General features: G+C 45.4%; 2 protein-coding genes across 2 annotated transcripts; one reads left to right on the top strand and one right to left on the bottom strand.

Annotated features, from left to right (window-relative positions):
• Positions 1 to 29: 29 nt before the first annotated feature.
• On the bottom strand, positions 30 to 10,444 carry NDUFV2 (NADH:ubiquinone oxidoreductase core subunit V2). Its single transcript, XM_078618439.1, has 8 exons — positions 10,234 to 10,444; positions 8,611 to 8,673; positions 7,896 to 7,958; positions 6,466 to 6,582; positions 5,277 to 5,445; positions 3,413 to 3,522; positions 2,316 to 2,392; positions 30 to 586 (listed from the first exon to the last, which is right to left on the bottom strand). Exons 1-8 carry the CDS (start codon positions 10,276 to 10,278, stop codon positions 493 to 495), a joined length of 738 nt encoding a protein of 245 aa, XP_078474565.1. The 5' UTR covers positions 10,279 to 10,444; the 3' UTR covers positions 30 to 492.
• Positions 10,445 to 10,657: 213 nt separating this feature from the next.
• On the top strand, positions 10,658 to 17,048 carry ANKRD60 (ankyrin repeat domain 60). The gene is made up of 6 exons (XM_078618328.1): positions 10,658 to 10,836; positions 12,258 to 12,562; positions 12,734 to 12,861; positions 13,549 to 13,872; positions 14,329 to 14,341; positions 14,872 to 17,048. The coding sequence occupies exons 2-6, from the start codon at positions 12,316 to 12,318 to the stop codon at positions 15,309 to 15,311; spliced, it is 1,152 nt and encodes a 383-aa protein (XP_078474454.1). The 5' UTR covers positions 10,658 to 10,836; positions 12,258 to 12,315; the 3' UTR covers positions 15,312 to 17,048.
• The last annotated feature ends 1,933 nt before the right edge of the window (positions 17,049 to 18,981 follow it).

Here is an 18,981-nt window from a genome sequence, read left to right on the forward strand (position 1 = left end):
ACCCCATTAAGTCACGCGTACACCACGTCAACACTTACAAGGTTTTATTGAACGCTTTCCCGGTCCTCACTGCAAATGCACATTTGATTCCACTCATTCATTTAATGTGTTGATATATTCCAGGATAGGTGGACTTGTTAATTCAGGCAAATATTCTCCACAGCTGCAAAACAAATACGGGGGTTTGTGCTGAAGTATCTAATGTGTGTTCACATCAGATTGCACACACCTTGAGCATAGGGAGGGGGAACTGATGTTAATATATATTTAATAATTGTACCTTCTGAAGCAGTTGCTAAACGTCTTATCATACCAAGGACAGCGTTCGCGGTGGCCACAAAGGGCAACACGTCCTCGCGTGCGCAAGGATCGACCAACTTCGGTCACCTTTCCCGACAACTCTTCCCAAACTTGAGTTGACAGAATTGCTGACAGGTGGCAGAGGTCGAGGGAAGTTGATGAGACGACATCTCCCCCCACCCACCCCTCCAATCACAGGTCAGCCCGCACGCCGAACCCAGGCCCCGTGGGCGGCTCCGTGAGGGACGTGAGGCCTCCTGCCGGCTCGCACGAGAAGCGCTCGTTCCTGAAGAGACACGCGCAACGTTCACACTCTGTGCTGGGCAAAGTTGTCGCGGTTGTTGCCGCTCTACCAGCTCTTTAGATGTTGTACCGTGTGTTCTTCGGCTCCCACACCTCCGATTAGCGCGGTTGGCTGCGTATGGCAGGAAAGAAGTTCAACATACATACGATGGCGGAGGTTTTGTCCGTCTGTATGGACACTAACACTTCTTTCGCACCGTATGTAGCCAACCGTTGCTAATCGGAGGTGCGGGGGAAGGACAATAATCTAAACACAAAAAGCAGTTCTAAAGAAATGAGTTTTCAATCTCGTGCATAGCTCCAGTGGCTTCCTAATATCGAAAGAGAGCGCGTTCCAGACAGCCACAAAAGTGCATCCAATAGCACGCGATGCAGTGGAAAGGTTTTGCTCCACGTGCTAGGAGCTTATGCAGATGAGTTCTTGAACAATCTCAGGTTCAAGCTTCCAGCACGTGTAGTGAAACGTCAGACATCGTGCTGAACGGCATGCCGTACAACCAGAAAACACATTGGAGGGCAACATTTATATTCATTACTACAGCCAGAAGGGTGCTAATACTATTGCTGCTGTGCAAAAATAATGCTATTGCCGAACAGTATTTGGTTTTGGGGTCCACTGAGGTGAAATGGGTGGACCACACAGACACCCACAGGGAAAATGATGGATAGTGTTGACCATAATAGAGGTTTTTGGGTTGGATTGTGTAAATTTCAATAAGCCTACATGTAAAACGGATAATGTTTCACCTGAAGACGACTGCTTGTGTTGCGATCGAAACGTCGTGCTATTGTTATTATTTTGATTATTTTTTCTATCTACGTGGCTTTACGGAAAGATCCAAAGAATATGAATAGGATAATGTTAAGTTGGTACATGTACAGCCTCATCATCAATCCTAGCTGGATGAAGGTTTGCCCATTCCATGCACGTCGCGGGGTCTATTTGACCGTACGTCACCACGCTTATCAGCGGGGGCTGGTTGAGACAGGCAACATAGATGTGTGAGAGTATAAAATGCACATTAGATTTGTTGCACTGCCCCCTGCTGATAGCATATCCCCTGCAGCCCGTAACATCGACAACTGCAAGCAAATAAAACGATAAAAGGTCGTGTATTCGTCAACTAACCGCCACCAACCTGCACCGAGCAGCGAGGTGAAGTCTAGTCAAACAAGCCCCATGACTGATGGACATATGAGGCCTTCATCGGTGGACTCACAAAGGGCTGTAGGTTTTTTTCATATCCCTCTTGCAAGTGATGGGTTGTCACGTGACCAATAAAATTTGAAAGTACCATCCGATTTCAATGTGTCATGCGTGCCAATCCGTTCCGATCGTCACTAAAAATAGAACTGGATTTGATTGTCCATCATATGACCCCCTTTTGAAATCCATAATAGACTCCTTAAACTATTGTCGAAAAAATACGACACGTGATCCACAATGCTACTTAAAAGATAACAATACCAAAACCACTCAAACACGTTTTGTCAATAACACTAACCCCAAAAAGAAAAAGAGCACACACAAGAGGTAACGTCTCGGGCACGAAAGCCTCCAATTCTACTTTAAAAATACGTCTATTAAGATAATGATACACATTTTTATTGAGTTTGTCCATTTTTTTAAAATATATATTTCATTTTCTCTAATCTTCTTTTACTACTCCCAAAAGTTCTAAATCCTGGACACGCAATACCATCACACTCACCTTGGGCCCGGCTTTGGAACTTTCCCAGCCTTCAAATCATCAATGATGTCATCCATATCCTTTGCAGTCAGATCCTCCTGCAATAGATTAGTGCAACATTTCAGCAGCCCCACAGAATTAACCTGAAACCCCTTCAACGTTAGGCATGGGATAAATTATTACAGGGTGGATCTTTTAAAATGTACCCAATTAACGTTTTATTGAATATAGTGTATACTTTTAAAAGACGCGCCCTGCATTAATAGTCATACAGTAATGTCAATTGAGTGCTCCTGAAAGTCACATTAGTACTTTTTTCCCCACTCACAATGCTTCAAATTAATGCCATACATTCCCGTGTACATATCTACAAGAACTATGCTCATTTGAGAAACTATATCACTTTCACTCACAGCCACATCTTACTTAGAATTTGTTTTTTACTGGATATTATTTTTTATTGTCATGCTTTATGATGTAATTGCACTTTGGGGTGGCACAACATGTTAATCAAATATAAATTAACTTAACATACTTCAATTTTGTGTTGTCTTGTCCTTTAAATCAGGGGTTTAGAACCATTTAATTCCCGAGGGCCAAGTAGGACATCCAAACGCGTTTCGTTGGGGCCGCACAATTAGCACACACCTCAGTCGCTTCTGTCACTGCGAGAGGGCCCTTCAAAGTTTTAAATGTACTTCGCTGAACCAGGTGAGAACTCAAAGACACCAGGATAGTATCATTTGCAAGAGTGTCCTTGCAGTGGAAAAACGTGGCCATTTAGTGTGGCTAAGATGCCCACAGTGATTGATGAATATCGTTCACGGACCATTAAAAAAAATTAACCAGCATATGCCTCATGTGACCGCTAGCCACGTGACGTGAACTCACAGACCAGATCTGGTCCTTTGGCTGCAGGTTCCTCACCCCTACTTTAGAATTTTCCCACGCACCGCTGCAAAGGTGAAAAGACCGCACAAACTTAAGGAGGCGTCACTGTACGTACGCGTGTGTGTTGAACTTATTTCGCCACCGTACGTAGCCAACCGTGCTAATCGGAGGTGCGCGGGTGGGGGGGGAGAAGGACGACAAACTAAACACAACAACTGCTCACTTACGAAGTAGTTATCGTTGATCTGCACCATGGGGGCATTCACGCATGCGCCCAGACATTCAACCTCGGTGATGGTGAACATCTTGTCCGGCGTCGTCTCTCCCAGCTTAATCCCTGAAAGCATTCAGAGCGAAGATGAAGAAACGCACGGAGCCAGGAACGACAGCGCTGCTCAAGAGACGCACTAATTGGCATGGGTTACTTATATCTACAGTAGACTCTCGTTATCCGCGTGCGGTCTATCCGAAATTGCGGATTAACCGCACACCTGAGATTTTGACGTAAATTAATAGCTCATGATTTTTTCCTTTAGCCTAAATTAATCATCTAAAACAGTTACACCTGTTAATCTTGGAAATGTTTATTACAATTAACGTGCTTAAACCGAACAAATATGTGCTCCGGTTAATCCGAAATCCACGTGATCGCCTTTACAGTACAGTAGTTGCATATCTTTGCAACAGTGGGCGGAGTTTGATTGATGTTGATTGGCGTGGCTCTGCTATCACCCACTTAGTGGGCCGAGTCTTCTGCGCGGGAGCAGGAAAGGATTTTGAAACCTGTTTAAGTGAATTATTGTTTTTTTGTATGGACATTTGTAATAAAACAAGACCAATATATTCTTTACTACAAATGTTGTTTTGTTCATTAACGAAATTTTCTTAATATAAATAATATCTACCTATATTAGTGGTTTTGGCATAGAGATCTGCAGAAAATGGTTATATTTTTTAATTGTTTGCGATTTTTAATTATCCGCGGCCGTCCAACCCGTAATTTTTGTGGATAATCGAGAGCATACTGTGTATATAAAATGCTTTCCAGCACACGTTTGCATTCGGAATAATTAAATGAGCAGTATGGAAGCTGATGCGTAGCTGCCAGGGCTTAAAACACGTTTGAAAACTTACAAGTAATACTTTTTTGCTTTGGTTTGTGTCTTAAGTTTTGGGCAACCCTTTAACCGATATTGCCAGTTTTCAATAGTCCCGAACAGCAACACAACATTATCCTACAGATCGGTGCATTTCGGAATCATCTTAACGAGAATTATAGTTTTCGGGTTCAAGGTGCAATGCTGCAAAAATGTATTTGGATGCACAGTCGTATACAAACTGTCAAACCCATAACTGATTATGTCTCAATGCAACACAATGTATATGTAGATGTTTCAAATAACAGCAATTAAATTATATAACAACATTACATAACTTAGAGAATGGTAAACACAACTTACCGGTTATTTTCAATACTTAAAAGTGTGTAATTATTTTTTCTATTTTACTCAGGAAAGAATCGCCGAGCCCAGTCATTAGGCGCAGCGTAAAGTAGTAACATCTCTCCTCAATTCACTCCACTGCCCAATAAATCAATGCAGCTGGGCGCTCTTGAGCACCGTGCTCGATCGTCTGCAATGCAGCATGTAAACCATCGCCTTGCGAACTCCAATAACCCTCGCAGCAGCAGCAGCGGCTTTTGGCTGGTCACCGAACAAAGATGGGTCACCGTATCTCACACTTTCAGATGCGGTTCTGCTACCGTTAGGAATGCGCTCTTCCTTCCGATATTAGGAAGCCACTGGAGCTATGCATTTTTAAATCATCTACATTTAAAACGAATATATTGAGAATAGCTTTTGTGTTTAGTTTGTTGTCCTTCCCTCACACCTCTGATTAGTACGGTTGGCTACGTACGGTGCAAAAGAAGTTCAACATAATACATCCTACACAATAATCCTATACGTACGACTGGTACGCCAGTGTCGACATCACAGTCGCTCACGTTGCCAGGCGCTACGCATTGCCCGCAAGGTTAGCCGACGGTGCATCTGAGGGTTTGCGTGTATGTTCGTTTGTTTTTTCTCGTACCCAGCTTCTTCTTGAGGGCCTCCACGATGCTGTCCGAGTTGCACAGCATGCAGGGAGTGGTGGTGCACACCTGGATGTGGTACTTCCCCATGGGCTGGCGATTGTACATGGTGTAGAAGGTGGCCACCTCATACACGCGCATCTTGGGTATCTTGAGGATCTCTGCCACCTAACGGCCACACCACAAGGGGATCTCAACTCAACATTCCAAAGAACGATCACGATTTGCAGCCATTTGTCAAACCACCGCTGCACGAGGCTCTCCCCCACGCCACGTGGGTTTGTCTCTGGAGGTCGTTTAATCATTTGCCGAGTTGCGGAGCAGCTATGCACGCCTGTAATCCAGCACTGTTGAGGTGAGGGTTGGTGGATCGTGCAAATGTTGTGAAACTTCCTACCCGTGGGCGTCGAGGTGTCACCAATACCCTGGATTACCAGGTGAAGGCAGTACAGCAAAATTCCGACTTATATCTGTTTGTCCCTCCCCATATAGCAGTTTTGTCAACTCACAAGCGTGGGTTTTCTCAGGGTACTCGCCACTGATGTTAACCGTGACCGGGAATTGAACTCAGGTAACCGGGTAGAGTGCAATGTGGCTAAAGAGGGCACACATACACTGATGACAACAGAAATATAAGCTGATGCATGGACTGTATTGCGAGCATGAACAAATGATTTCATCAGTAATTTGATGTTCCATTCATGGTTAATAAATGACAAATGACAGTTAAATTTTTAAACAAGTGCATCTTTATGCGAATAGGTTTTCCCCTTTTTTCTGGTGTGGACCAATCAGTTTCAAAGACAATGCAAATATTATCAGAGTATGTTTATTGTTAACATTCTGACCACAAGTATTACGGTTAATGCACACACGATTCCTTGTACAAGGTTTCAGTTTGGTGTTTTAACATCTTAACACCTGTTTTGTTGCCAGAAAAAAGGGGAAAACCTATTCTCATATTTTGGTACTGTCAAAGGAGGTCCCATGATGCATCTTTATACTTCAAACTTATATTGATCCATCTTACTTTTTTGTTTCAAAATACAACACGTAAGAAGAAGGCAAAGCTCAATCTTACAATATTTCATCAATGTATTACAGAATGCGCATGCCACTGGAATGAAACTCTCCTGTCGGTGTCTTCAGCCAGCCGTAACTAAAGCGAGACAAACCTGACATGCCTACCTTGTTCATCGCGGAGATGGGCAGCCAACCATGCTGCCTCTGGGCCAGGTCGAGAACTGGGATGACAGCAGCTGCCTTGTGCTCAGCAGGGTAATTGCCAACGATCACCTCAATTCGCTGCACGACACAATTACATAAACACTTTATACGTCAAGAAAAATGGTACGGTTACAACTGTGACTATTTTGAGAATCGGTCGGCCATTAACATGGTTGTACACGCAATTTGGTGGCCATGCCACGAGACTGAACCAACGGTGACAATCACTCGTTTGAATGTCTAGAAATAACCTTTTGTATGAGAGCTCCTACTCATTTCTATCCTGCACTCACGTTTCTGTCCGATGCGTTTCTCATCATTGACAGCAAGTGTTAGAAGTTGATTCTAAGTAATATGTGTATTTCAGATACATTTCTATAAAATACTAAATTATGGGCCCATTAACCATCCACTTCCCCCCCTCCCCCACTCCTACCCCCGTGATTACATGAATTTGTATGACTTGATTAAAAACCCAAATACTTTTTTATTTAGTTTGTATTGTCCTCTTGTTTTCTGTATCGTTAATTGCATCTCATTTGTTTCGTTTCATACAATTATTCGAAATGTAACATGAGCATATCACTTTTAGAAATCAGAAGCCATTCTTAAACGCAGGATTTGATTCACTGATCGTTACATGCGTACAATACAGCAAATATTTGTGAATATTTTTCTCCATCGTAATTCCATTCCATTTGTATAATCTCATATGGCAACAGAAAAAAAACAACTGCAAATCCTTAAGAGCAATCAGTGCACCACCTTGTGTCTGAACGGCCCAAAAAGATGACAATGCAAAACTATTTCAGAAATATTTTCAATGGGTCTGTTCAGCCACACTCATGAAATGCATTTTACATGTTAAACCATTTGTTTTTCAATCAAAGCAAGACTTTAACCTATTTAACCTAAACTATTTTTCTTTCATCAGGTAAGGCCCACCGATCTATACAGATCTTTTTCCCAAGCAACCTAGCCACAATGATAGATATCCCAATGAAGTGGCTTACCATGTGGAAATTTATAGCAGTTGCCAAATATTCAAAACCAGTAGTTCTTAGCCTAGGGTGCACGCATCCCCTGGGGGTGCAAGAGGCCCTTTCTGAGAACCAATGGGGTGCAGGCTGCAGTAAAGGTGAAAAACCACCACTCTAAACGCGCGTTTCTAAATTTGGAGGGAAAACTGGAGGGCCCGGAGAAAAATCCACGCGACTACGGGGGGAGGGGGGTGGCGGGGGAAGAGACATGCAAACTCCAAATATGCAAACTCCAAATATACAGGTGTCAGGGTCGGGATCAAACCCATGCACTCCTGTTTACCAGGTGAGGTAGTTAACATCTCGCCACCGTGGCACAACTCAGAGCAGCCACCAATTAACTTGGTTCACCTTGTAGTTTTCAGAGGTGAAGTCAAAGGGCGTGTTGAGGTTGTTCTCGGCGGAGTCCCTGTGCTGGATGGATAACAATTAAGTGGAAATCACATGTTAGCATTATGTCAACGACGTTAATAAAACACAAATCCTAGCAACTGCACTGTGTACAAAATGCATAAAAGACACTGCACTGTGCCACAATTCTGATGAAAAACATTAACTTCTACCTGAATATAACAACAGAGTATTGAGAGCTCGGGGTAAGCATTTACACTATGAGACATCTCCTTTACCAGTGGCTATTACTATATTTTGCCACTGGTAAAGGAGATGTCTCATAGAGTAATGGTCGACCTGATGCAACCACGAGGCTTGGTTTGTTGTCCTTCACCCACACCGCCGATTAGCACAGTTGGTTCGGTAGGGTGCGAAAGAAGTTCAACATACACTACATAAATCGTGGCTGACACCTCGGCCTCTTCCACTCACGAGATTCACAAACGTAAAACTAGTGGCCACTGAGAAACAGGTATCAACGTTGGCATGATACATTTTCATTTATATTGCAAGAGTGTCATCGATATGTGGTTGTGCATTTTTGCATAGCAATTGTACACCACTGCCAATGGAAACCTTTCTATTTTATTTAAAGAGAAAATTGTTAGACGTTTCTTGACACCGAATTCCAGCGAATGCATTTGCGGCCATCGCACTGCAGCGTTTCGCTCACCACGAAGAGACTTCCGCCACTCTGGACAGCAGCCGAGCGGCAGATCCCTCGCACCTGCTGGATCTGCCCACCACATACACAGCGCGGGAGTTAAGATCCAACTCCCCGAGGCATCGGGGGTTATTGGGCGAGATTGGTGGCCCACATAACACAAAAACACACAAAATGCAAAACAAATATAAATCCCGGTTTTTTTTGTTTACATGACATAGAATGGAGATGAAGGCGTAGAACACGTGCAATGTTTTTTATTGGTTCGTAAATTAATCGGTTTACTTGCCGAAATACGTGAGGTTACAGAGCAATTGTGACACGGACCCTGACGAGTGAGGTGCAGCTAATCATGAATTTGACAACCGTGCGTGTGAAAGGTGAGACTAATGAGCATGGTTATCCTGCAACCCTGACAAACCACCCAAAGGTATTCATCATTGTGATATTTATTTGCATTTGCTTACGTTCCAAAATTATATTCCAAATGGGGCCTCTGATCAAATCAGCAGGAATGCGCCCGAACCCGTCAATTCTCGGAAGCTAAGCAAGTTTGAGCCTGGATTTTGCTTGGATGGGTGGCCCACACATCACACAGGTGTCAAATTCTGGGGCTACGCTGTGGGCAATAAACGGCAGTGCGTTAAATCATATGTTGTACTGTACTGTGAGTCTATACTTTCATGTCTATGCTCTCCACTGCCAACCCGCAGACCAGCATGAAGTATGGTCAAATCACTCCTACAATCTGTGCACACATCGTGGGGAGGATCTAATCCAGAAGTGTTAATTAAAGGCTTTCAAAAATAATGTGAACGATTTACACAACAGAATGCATCATCACCTGCCCCTACCGGACATCTGTGAAAAAGAGCTTTATTGCTCATCGGATTCCTCCAGTGTAAATGAAGACTGCGATTCTAATTTCTGAGCAGATTTACAAAAGGCTGTATCGTACATGCACACAGTCCAATTGTACTCCCGGTAGCGTATCATACGATGACGAGATATAATTTAGGAAATCTGTCAATGAGTCGTGTGAAATGTCTGAATGGTCCCAGTGTGTGTGTGGTGGTGGAACGGTGGCGCAGTGGTTAGCGCACTCCGCTACGCACCCGGGGCGACCCGAGTTTCAATTCGAGACCACGGCTAACAACAGTGTCGAGTGAAATCGATAACCGAGCCGTAACGACCAGCGTGGTGAAGTATGGACGTCGATTACACAAGACCTACAGGGCGTGGGCAGGTCTTCATCAACCAGTGTATTGACGAGTGGCACATTAATCTTATTTGTATTTGAGTATCGTATCACTGGGCAGTCTAACCAAAGCGACGCTTGTGTGTTCAATCAGCGCAGCACTCAAAGAGTGTCAATTCCACATTTACATGGGCGGGTGCCAGTCCATCCAATATTATGAGCTAAGACGCCCAATGTTACACTCGTTATAGACACATATATACGTGTGAATTAATGCTTTTACAATGCGTGATATTGTAGTAGTAGTCGTAGTTATTGTAGTCAGTTTTATGATTATCAGTAGTAAGTTAATATTGTACACTGTTAAAGCTGTCTTCACTGTCCCGGTCACCCTGTCAACAGCAAGGTCAAACAACACAACGCATTTCAGTCACCGTTCGCGCTGCCAGACACCGCGCGGAGAACGCCGCCAATGGCATCTTGACGGCCGTGGGCGGTATTCGTTGTATGATAAAAGAAAACTAAAAAGTTGTTTAAATCTTCTTCGCTGAAGTTGTCACTTAAACGCCGCCCGCTCTAGCTGAGCGCGCAGGCCGCAGGGGGAGGGAGGGGTCCTCGCGGGGGTCCTCGTGGTCGCCCTCCTTTAGGCGCCCTGCGCGCTTCTCAGCTGCGCCTGCGCGCCTGCCTCGCGCTCTTCACGCGCTTATGATCGCATTTGTGAACGCTTTATGATATGCTAATTTTATCATAATTGAGTACCTTTTTTTATAAATCACATAGCTTTTGAGCTAATTATAAACTATTTTTAAAGTATGTGAATGGTTGCCGTGGCAACGGTCTGTGTGTGTGTCTGTGCGGACAGCTGTCAAAGGTGATGCTGCTCACTCCGTGTTCCAATCGCTAACATTATTTTTTTTAAAGCCTTTTAAGTTAACAAAGTACAACTTTTACACATTCACATTCAAAACACACACCGCGGTGTCCGCTATTGCCGTTCGAAGTGTCACTTTTGGCCAGTGTGGCATTTAAATATCCCTGTAAGTATACAATACTCAATCTTGATTTGTTTTTTTCGGTAAAGTCACGTCGGTAGTGTGCAGCTCGCATGAGTTGGGGTAAAGTGTGGGTGCTGCCTGCCAACATCTCCCAGAATGGGCGCCGCGGTAGCTAGGAGATGTTGACTATCTCGCCTGGTATGCAGGAGGTCGTGGATTTGATACCGACCCTGACGCCTGCTGCTGTATATTTGGAGTTTGTGTCTCTCTCTCATCACTCTCTCATCATCATCACGGTGGCCAGGAGATGTTGACTACCTAGCCTGGTATATAGGAGGTCGTGGGTTCGATCCCGACCCTGACGCCTGCTGTATATATTTGGAGTGTGTATCTTTCTCATCATCATCACGGTGGCTAGGAGATGTTGACTACCTCGCCTGGTATACAGGAGGTCGTGGGTTCGATCCCGACCCTGACGCCTGCTGGAAATTTGTAGTTTGCGTGTTCGTTCTCCCCGTGGTCGCGTGGATTCTTCTCCGGGCCCTCCGGTTTTTCTCTCCACATTCAGAATCAACATCACGCGTTTAGAATATTTGGCTGCTGCTATAAATTTCAATACGACAAGCCGCTTCATTTAGCTGTAATTTATGACCAGGTCGCTTCTGAAAAAGAGCTGTATAGCTCAGGGGGCTTTACCTGGTAAAATACAAATAAATTGTTTTGTTTTATAACCTCTAGAGTGCATAACTCCAAGTGGTTACCTTATATCGGAAGAGCGTTCCAGACGGCCACAGAAGCGCATCTGAAAGCGTGCGATGCGGTGACCGTTTTTGTTCGATGGCCAGCCAAATCCGCTGCTGCGAGGATTACCGGAATTCGCGTGATGGCTTATGCTCCTTAACGAGATGAGCAAGAAGGTATTGTGGTTCATTTGTGGCAAACATTTTGTGTAAAGAATGCAACCTTATTATATATTATTTTGGCAAACGAAAGCTAATGTAGCTCGGCGACCACTTGAAGGACATGGCCGGATCTGGCTGTCTCCGTCACGACACGTGCCAAAGAATGTTGTACACCCTGCAGCTTGGTAATCGTTTTTGCCAGACGTCCCGTAGAGTAGTGAGCTACAATAATCGAGCCTTGTCGATACTGTGCTGCACGAGGTGAGCTGGGAAAGCCAGGCAAGTGCAAGTCTGAATATGACTTCTTCCTTTTGGTCTTATACAAAGGCAATTCAAGTATACAAGCATTCATAGCTCGGTTTGAGCGGTTATAAAGACAATACATCTATTATCAGAGCATGTTTGTTTGCATGTTTTGCCACAAGTACGTGTGGTGAATGCAGTCTTGATGCCTTGGCGTTTGAACATCTTGACACCTGTTTTATTACCATGAAGGGTAAAAAAAAAAAGCTACTCTTATTATTGTCATACTTTGATACCGACAAAAAAAATGTCCCATAGATGCAAATGTGAAGGATCCACGAGGCTTTCAACTCTGCACTGTGCGGCAGCAGCACTCATGCAGTGGATCTGTAGCAAGGACCGCCAGCGCTGCATGATCAGCCTGAGGCCACCGCCACCGCACGGCCGTTGCTCGAAAACTCGTCGGCAAGCGTCGGAGCCGCGCGCCCTCCTGGTTGACTCCGGGGAGCTGGTCGACCTGCCGGGCTGTCACCGCGACACTCGCGTGCGGCAGGTGAAGGAGCTCCTGGAGATCACAGCCGGAATCCCGAGTGACCTCCAGCGGCTGAGCTACCTGGACGAAGGTGATTGATACTGCGCGTATCAAAGGAGAGAATTCGTGGTGGCACGGTGGCTCGGAAGACTGACATTGTTTATCTGCTTACCCACCTACGCGTATACCCACTTAATCTACCTCCTCGTTCATCACTACCCACTCATCCCTATTTGCAGCCGTTTTTTCTCATTCCTCACAGGAGACCTGGCAGATGAGGCCACCCTGTGCTCCCTGGACACGGTGGCAGGGGCAACGCTGGGCGTGCGCGTGTGGCAGCATGACGGCTGGCACCGGCTGGTGGCGGCTGCCCTCCGGGGAGACCCAGAGGTAGGAATCCACTTCCGTGGTGCGTCACCACCTGATGCACCTCGATCTTACCCGTGGACAAAGAAGAGGCGTCAATGAGGCAGTTAAGCTCTAATTATAATAACAACCAATCTCTAGCCCTACCTCGAAGCCTAACTAGCACGAATCCTACAACTGACACGAACTTGAACCCTATCCCATCCCTTATCACTTTACCCAGCCGCCATTAAAATTTTTGTACGGTTTTTTTTCTGAACCCGCGTAAAACGAGAAAAAATTTTACTGGACCAAGTCAGGGGTGGTGTGCCCTGGTATATATATAACAAACAAAACCATTGAGACAACCAAATGTCACAAGCTAATTCTTTGACGCACAATCCAATGCTATAGTAGTCTAGTTACTGCACTATACAGAACGGAATTGGGACTGCCTGGCACGTGACATTCCTGTGCAGCATGGAAAGGCAGCCAGCAGAAAGTCAGCATTGCTTTGCATGATGCGAGAAAAAAATTCCTTTGGGAGTGCGAATTATTTTTTTCTTTCGGTCCCCCATAAAAAAATAAACACCCCAGTTATGCGTGGGGACTGCATCCACCGACGTAAAATTCCGACGACACACTCGATAGCGGCACCCGCGTTTCTTTGAATACCAGCTCACTCGGCCTGCGCGCACACATTCCCCCCCCCTAATCGCCTCCCGGCCCTAGGTGCTGCGTCTGGGAGTGACGGACGACCTCAGCTACGGCGACTTCCGCACCCCGCAAGCCGCTCGTCTGGCAGCCGCCGACCTCTCGGCGTGGCGCTCTCGGCGCGCGTTCGTGGCGCTCTTCGCCGCCGCGCACCGTAACCACGCCGGCCTCGTGGGGCTCTTGCTCCGGCACGGTGAATGTCACACGCCGGCGGGGGGAGGTACAGCAAAAACCCGCGACTCCCATTCGCGCAGTTGGCTACGTACGGTGCGACAGAAAGTTCAACATACGTACGTACGTACAAGCCGCCACGCTCTGGGAAGCATAATGAGACCTGTCAAGGTGGCAAGATGATATCTCCCTCGCCTGATATCCAGGAGGTTATGGGTTCATTCCTGACCCAGACTTGTGTTTATTTGGAGTCCGCATGTTCTCTCGCCCGGTGGTCGTGTGGACTTTTCTTTGGGTCCTCCCGTTTTGCCCTCCACATATAGAAACATGCGTTGAGATTAGTTGGCCAGTATAAATATTCCACGTATGATATAAGCCACTTTGATGCGTGGCCAGGTCGCCTCTGAAAAAGAGCCAATAGCTCAGTGGGCGTTACCTGGTAATTAGTAGAAATAGTTTTTCTGAGAGGTTAACACAAACTCTGCTAGTATATCAAACATCTACATGTACAGGCTGTTGTCAATCCACTGCTGGATGAGGGCCTCCTTATGCCTTGTGGCTTGTGGAGATAATTGGACCATTCTTCCCTCTGCTGGTCTGTATGGATTGGTGAGGTGGGGTGCATAGACATTGAAGCATGGTACTTTAAAACTGTATTGTGATGCATTGCCTTCTATTGAAAACGTATATATATATGTGGACATAGCAGCGAGATAGGCAATGACATGGCCAAGCGGTAGCCCATTCGCCGCTTTTTGACTCGCGGTTGGAATCCAGCGGCCGCCCTGATTATTACGGGGGGTGTAATAACCATAATATGCACCTCGTGCCTTTGAATGGATGTTAAAGATCCTGTGATGCAACTCGCAAGAGTATGCCATTGCGTCAGGGTCCACATTATCCTCAATCGAAAATGACACGCAATGAATTAATCAATTGGGATTATCCGTAACAACCATTGCCCCCCCCCCCCTGGCCCGATTGCAGGCCAGGTGCTGAGTCATCTTGTGCCCACAGAAACATCTGTCACTTGGAGTGCCCTATTAATGTTTGAGATATGACGATGATGATGATGATGATTTGAAGGTCTGTGAGACGCTATATCAAACAAAAATAACTATAATCATTCCACAAATGCCCTTCGCCCGTCACTCCCCATCGTGCATGCAGGCGCAAGCGCGAGTGCCACCACCCCTTGCGGCCGCACGGCGCTGCACGCGGCGGCCGCCAGCGGCAGCCTCGAGGCCTTGCACAAGCTCCTGCGGCACGGCGCCCCCGCGGACGCACGCGATGCCGCGGGGCTGACGGCGCTGGAGCTCGCGCGCCGCTGGGCCCCCCGCAGCGCCGGCGCGGACCACGCGATCTTCCGCTTCGCGTGGCACGAACGGGCGCAGGCGATGCGGCCGCCACCGACGTGGCTCGACCCCGAGGAGCTCATGGCGCACCAGCGCTTCGACTCGGTGCTGCGCACCACCTTGGACGGACGGCGGGCGCAGAGGTACCAGGCCTGCCTGCCGCCAGTGTGTCCCGCCAGGGGGCCGGCGGGACAGGGACGGGGTCGCGGGGGCAGGAGGATGGGGAGGCCCACGGGGAAGAGTTCACGTCGGTGAGAAGAGCTATCGTGGGCAGGCGCGGCGAGCGTGGCTGTAACTGCACCGACTGTGTGTGGGTGTGCGTACGTTGGACTTCTTTCGCACCATACGTAGCCAACCGTGCTTATCGGCGGTGCAGGGGAAGCAGAGCAACCTAAACACAAACAGCAGTTCTCAAGAAATTAGTTTTCAATCTATATTTAAAAGTGAATTGATCCAGTCAGTGGCTTCCTAATGGCGGAAAGGAAGAGCTTTCAGATGCGCAGAAGTACATCTGAAAGCACGTGATGCAGTGACGGTGTCTCTGATTTGGCAGTGCGGTCAGCTGCACCACAACACAATTTGGAATGACACGTGGCCGCAGGTTTGCCCACCACTAGTGTAGGCCGTTAAACTCCCAAACACAGAGAAAACCCTCTTTAGAAAGGACCCTGCCAGAACATTGCAATGCAGAACGCGGCTGACCGATTTGGGCTTGAGACTTATTAAGGCCTATCAGAATGGCATATTATTGTTATACAGGTGATACATAAAATGTACCTTTCACGATTATAGAATAATTATAATGAGACAGCAGTTGGAGCTGGAGTGATACAACATGCACGTATCTCTCTTACTTTATTTTATTTTTAAAGCATGTTGTTATGTTTTGTAACTTGCGCTTGTACACACACTTGTTCGAATGATTTGTTTTCCAATTCGTTGCATTCCTCCAAACCCACAAAGCATTGTGGCGAGATGTAATTGTTTTGGGAAGTTCTGTTGTATGTTGTTAAAGATCCCTGGGGCTTTTTGGTTTGAAACAACCTGCGTATCTAAGGAACGTGTTTTCAACATTTTAAGTATGATTACCCCTTTCAAAATGCTGTCTAATGACAACTCTATAACAATCTATGATACATGTATGGACACCCTGTACGATCTAATGTTCTCAAAATGTTCGTGATATTTTTGTTTAAGAACTCAAAAGGCGCGTTACCCTTTCTCCCACAGTTTATAATCTGACAGACCAATGTGTTACAGTGGTTTGTAGATGATTGAATGAGACGACTGGCATCTCATTCGGCACACCAACACATACCTGTCAACCCCTTATCAGTGCCTACCTTATTACAGACCAATTTATGCCCTTATAAATCTCAACGTTCATCCTGCAAAGTCCCATCACAAGGGAGAAACACAAACATACTTTGAGCCTTCACATGGACACTCCCCACACCACAGAGACCTCACCAGTTTCGATCAATCTGTCTGGAATCTTGGATAATGTATCACGTGCCCCTTGTGGAGGTGGTGATACAAGTCACTTTGGGCAAGACACTGTCCCATGCTTCGACGTCAGGGGTCGCTATGCGTCTACTATAACAGCGATCGTGACGATCACGTCTCAGTGGTTCTGCTGGGCAGTAGCGGAGCAAGCATGGGGGACACGAGGTGCCTTTGCAACCCCCACCGCCCCCTAGTGGCCAAAGCTACGAGTTGGGGCCCCCGGTGTTAAATGTAAGAGACTGTGAGAGTAATGATGAGCGACTGGGCGAGACAAATCAAATATTGGGGGCCCCCACCTGACCGATTGACGCACCCCGAGCTGGTAATGTAGTCACGACGCCACTGATAATGTAGTTACATCGCCACTGATAATGTAGTTACTACGCCACTGATAGTGTAGTCACTACACCACTGATAATGTAGTTACATCGCCACTGATAATGTAGTTACTACGCCACTGATAATGTAGTTACTACACCACTGATAATGTAGTTACTACACTACTGATAATGTAGTTACATCGCCACTGATAATGTAGTTACTACACTACTGATAATGTAGTTACTACGCCACTGATAATGTAGTTACTACGCCACTGATAATGTAGTTACTACACCACTGATAATGTAGTTACTACACTACTGATAATGTAGTTACATCGCCACTGATAATGTAGTTACTACACTACTGATAATGTAGTTACTACGCCACTGATAATGTAGTTACTACGCCACTGATAATGTAGTTACTACGCCACTGATAATGTAGTTACTACACTACTGATAATGTAGTTACTACGCCACTGATAATGTAGTTACTACGCCACTGATAATGTAGTTACTACACTACTGATAATGTAGTTACTACGCCACTGATAATGTAGTTACTACGCCACTGATAATGCAGTTACTACACCACTGATAATGTCGTTACTACGCCACTGATAATGTAGTTACTACGCCACTGATGATGTAGTTACTACGCCACTGATAATGTAGTTACTACGCCACTGATAATGCAGTTACTACACCACTGATAATGTCGTTACTACGCCACTGATAATGTAGTTACTACACCACTGATGATGTAGTTACTACGCCACTGATAATGTAGTTACTACGCCACTGATAATGTAGTTACTACGCCACTGATAATGTAGTTACTACACCACTGATAATGTAGTTACTACGCCACTGATAATGTAGTTACATCGCCACTGATAATGTAGTTACTACACCACTGATAATGTAGTTACTACGCCACTGATAATGTAGTTACATCGCCACTGATAATGTAGTTACTACACCACTGATAATGTAGTTACTACGCCACTGATAATGTAGTTACATCGCCACTGATAATGTAGTTACTACACCACTGATAATGTAGTTACTACACTACTGATAGTGTAGTTACTACGCCACTGATAATGTAGTTACTACGCCACTGATAATGTAGTTACTACACTACTAATAATGGAGTTACTACGTCACTGATAATGTAGTTACTACACCACTGATAATGTAGTTACTACACTACTGATAATGTAGTTACTACGCCACTGATAATGTAGTTACTACACCACTGATAATGTAGTTACTACATCACTGATAATGTAGTTACTACGCCACTGATAATGTAGTTACTACACCACTGATAATGTAGTTACTACATCACTGATAATGTAGTTACTACACCACTGATAATGTAGTTACTACATCACTGATAATGTAGTTACTACGCCACTGATAATGTAGTTACTACGCCACTGATAGTGTAGTCACTACACCACTGATAATGTAGTTACTACGCCACTGATAATGTAGTTACTACGCCACTGATAATGTAGTTACTACACCACTGATAATGTAGTTACTACACTACTGATAATGTAGTTACTACGCCACTGATAATGTAGTTACTACACCACTGATAATGCAGTTACTACACCACTGATGATGTAGTTACTACACCACTGATAATGTAGTTACTACACCACTGATAATGTAGTTACTACGCCACTGATAATGTAGTTACTACACCACTGATAATGTAGTTACTACACCACTGATAATGTAGTTACTACACCACTGATAATGCAGTTACTACACCACTGATGATGTAGTTACTACACCACTGATAATGTAGTTACTACACCACTGATGATGTAGTTACTACACCACTGATAATGTAGTTACTACGCCACTGATAATGTCATTACTTCGCCACTGATAATGTCGTTACTACACCACTGATAATGTAGTTACTACGCCACTGATAATGTAGTTACTACGCCACTGATAATGTCGTTACTACACCGCTGGTGCTGGATAGACAACCTCATCACATCGTAACAGCACTGCAGGGACTTTCAGGACTTTCAGGACCGTGATCGCACAAAGCAACTCGTGGTAACGGC

The sequence above is a fragment of the Lampetra planeri genome, chromosome 57 (genome assembly GCF_965212315.1).
Source record: "Lampetra planeri chromosome 57, kcLamPlan1.2.h2, whole genome shotgun sequence".
NCBI classification, from domain to species: domain Eukaryota; kingdom Metazoa; phylum Chordata; class Hyperoartia; order Petromyzontiformes; family Petromyzontidae; genus Lampetra; species Lampetra planeri.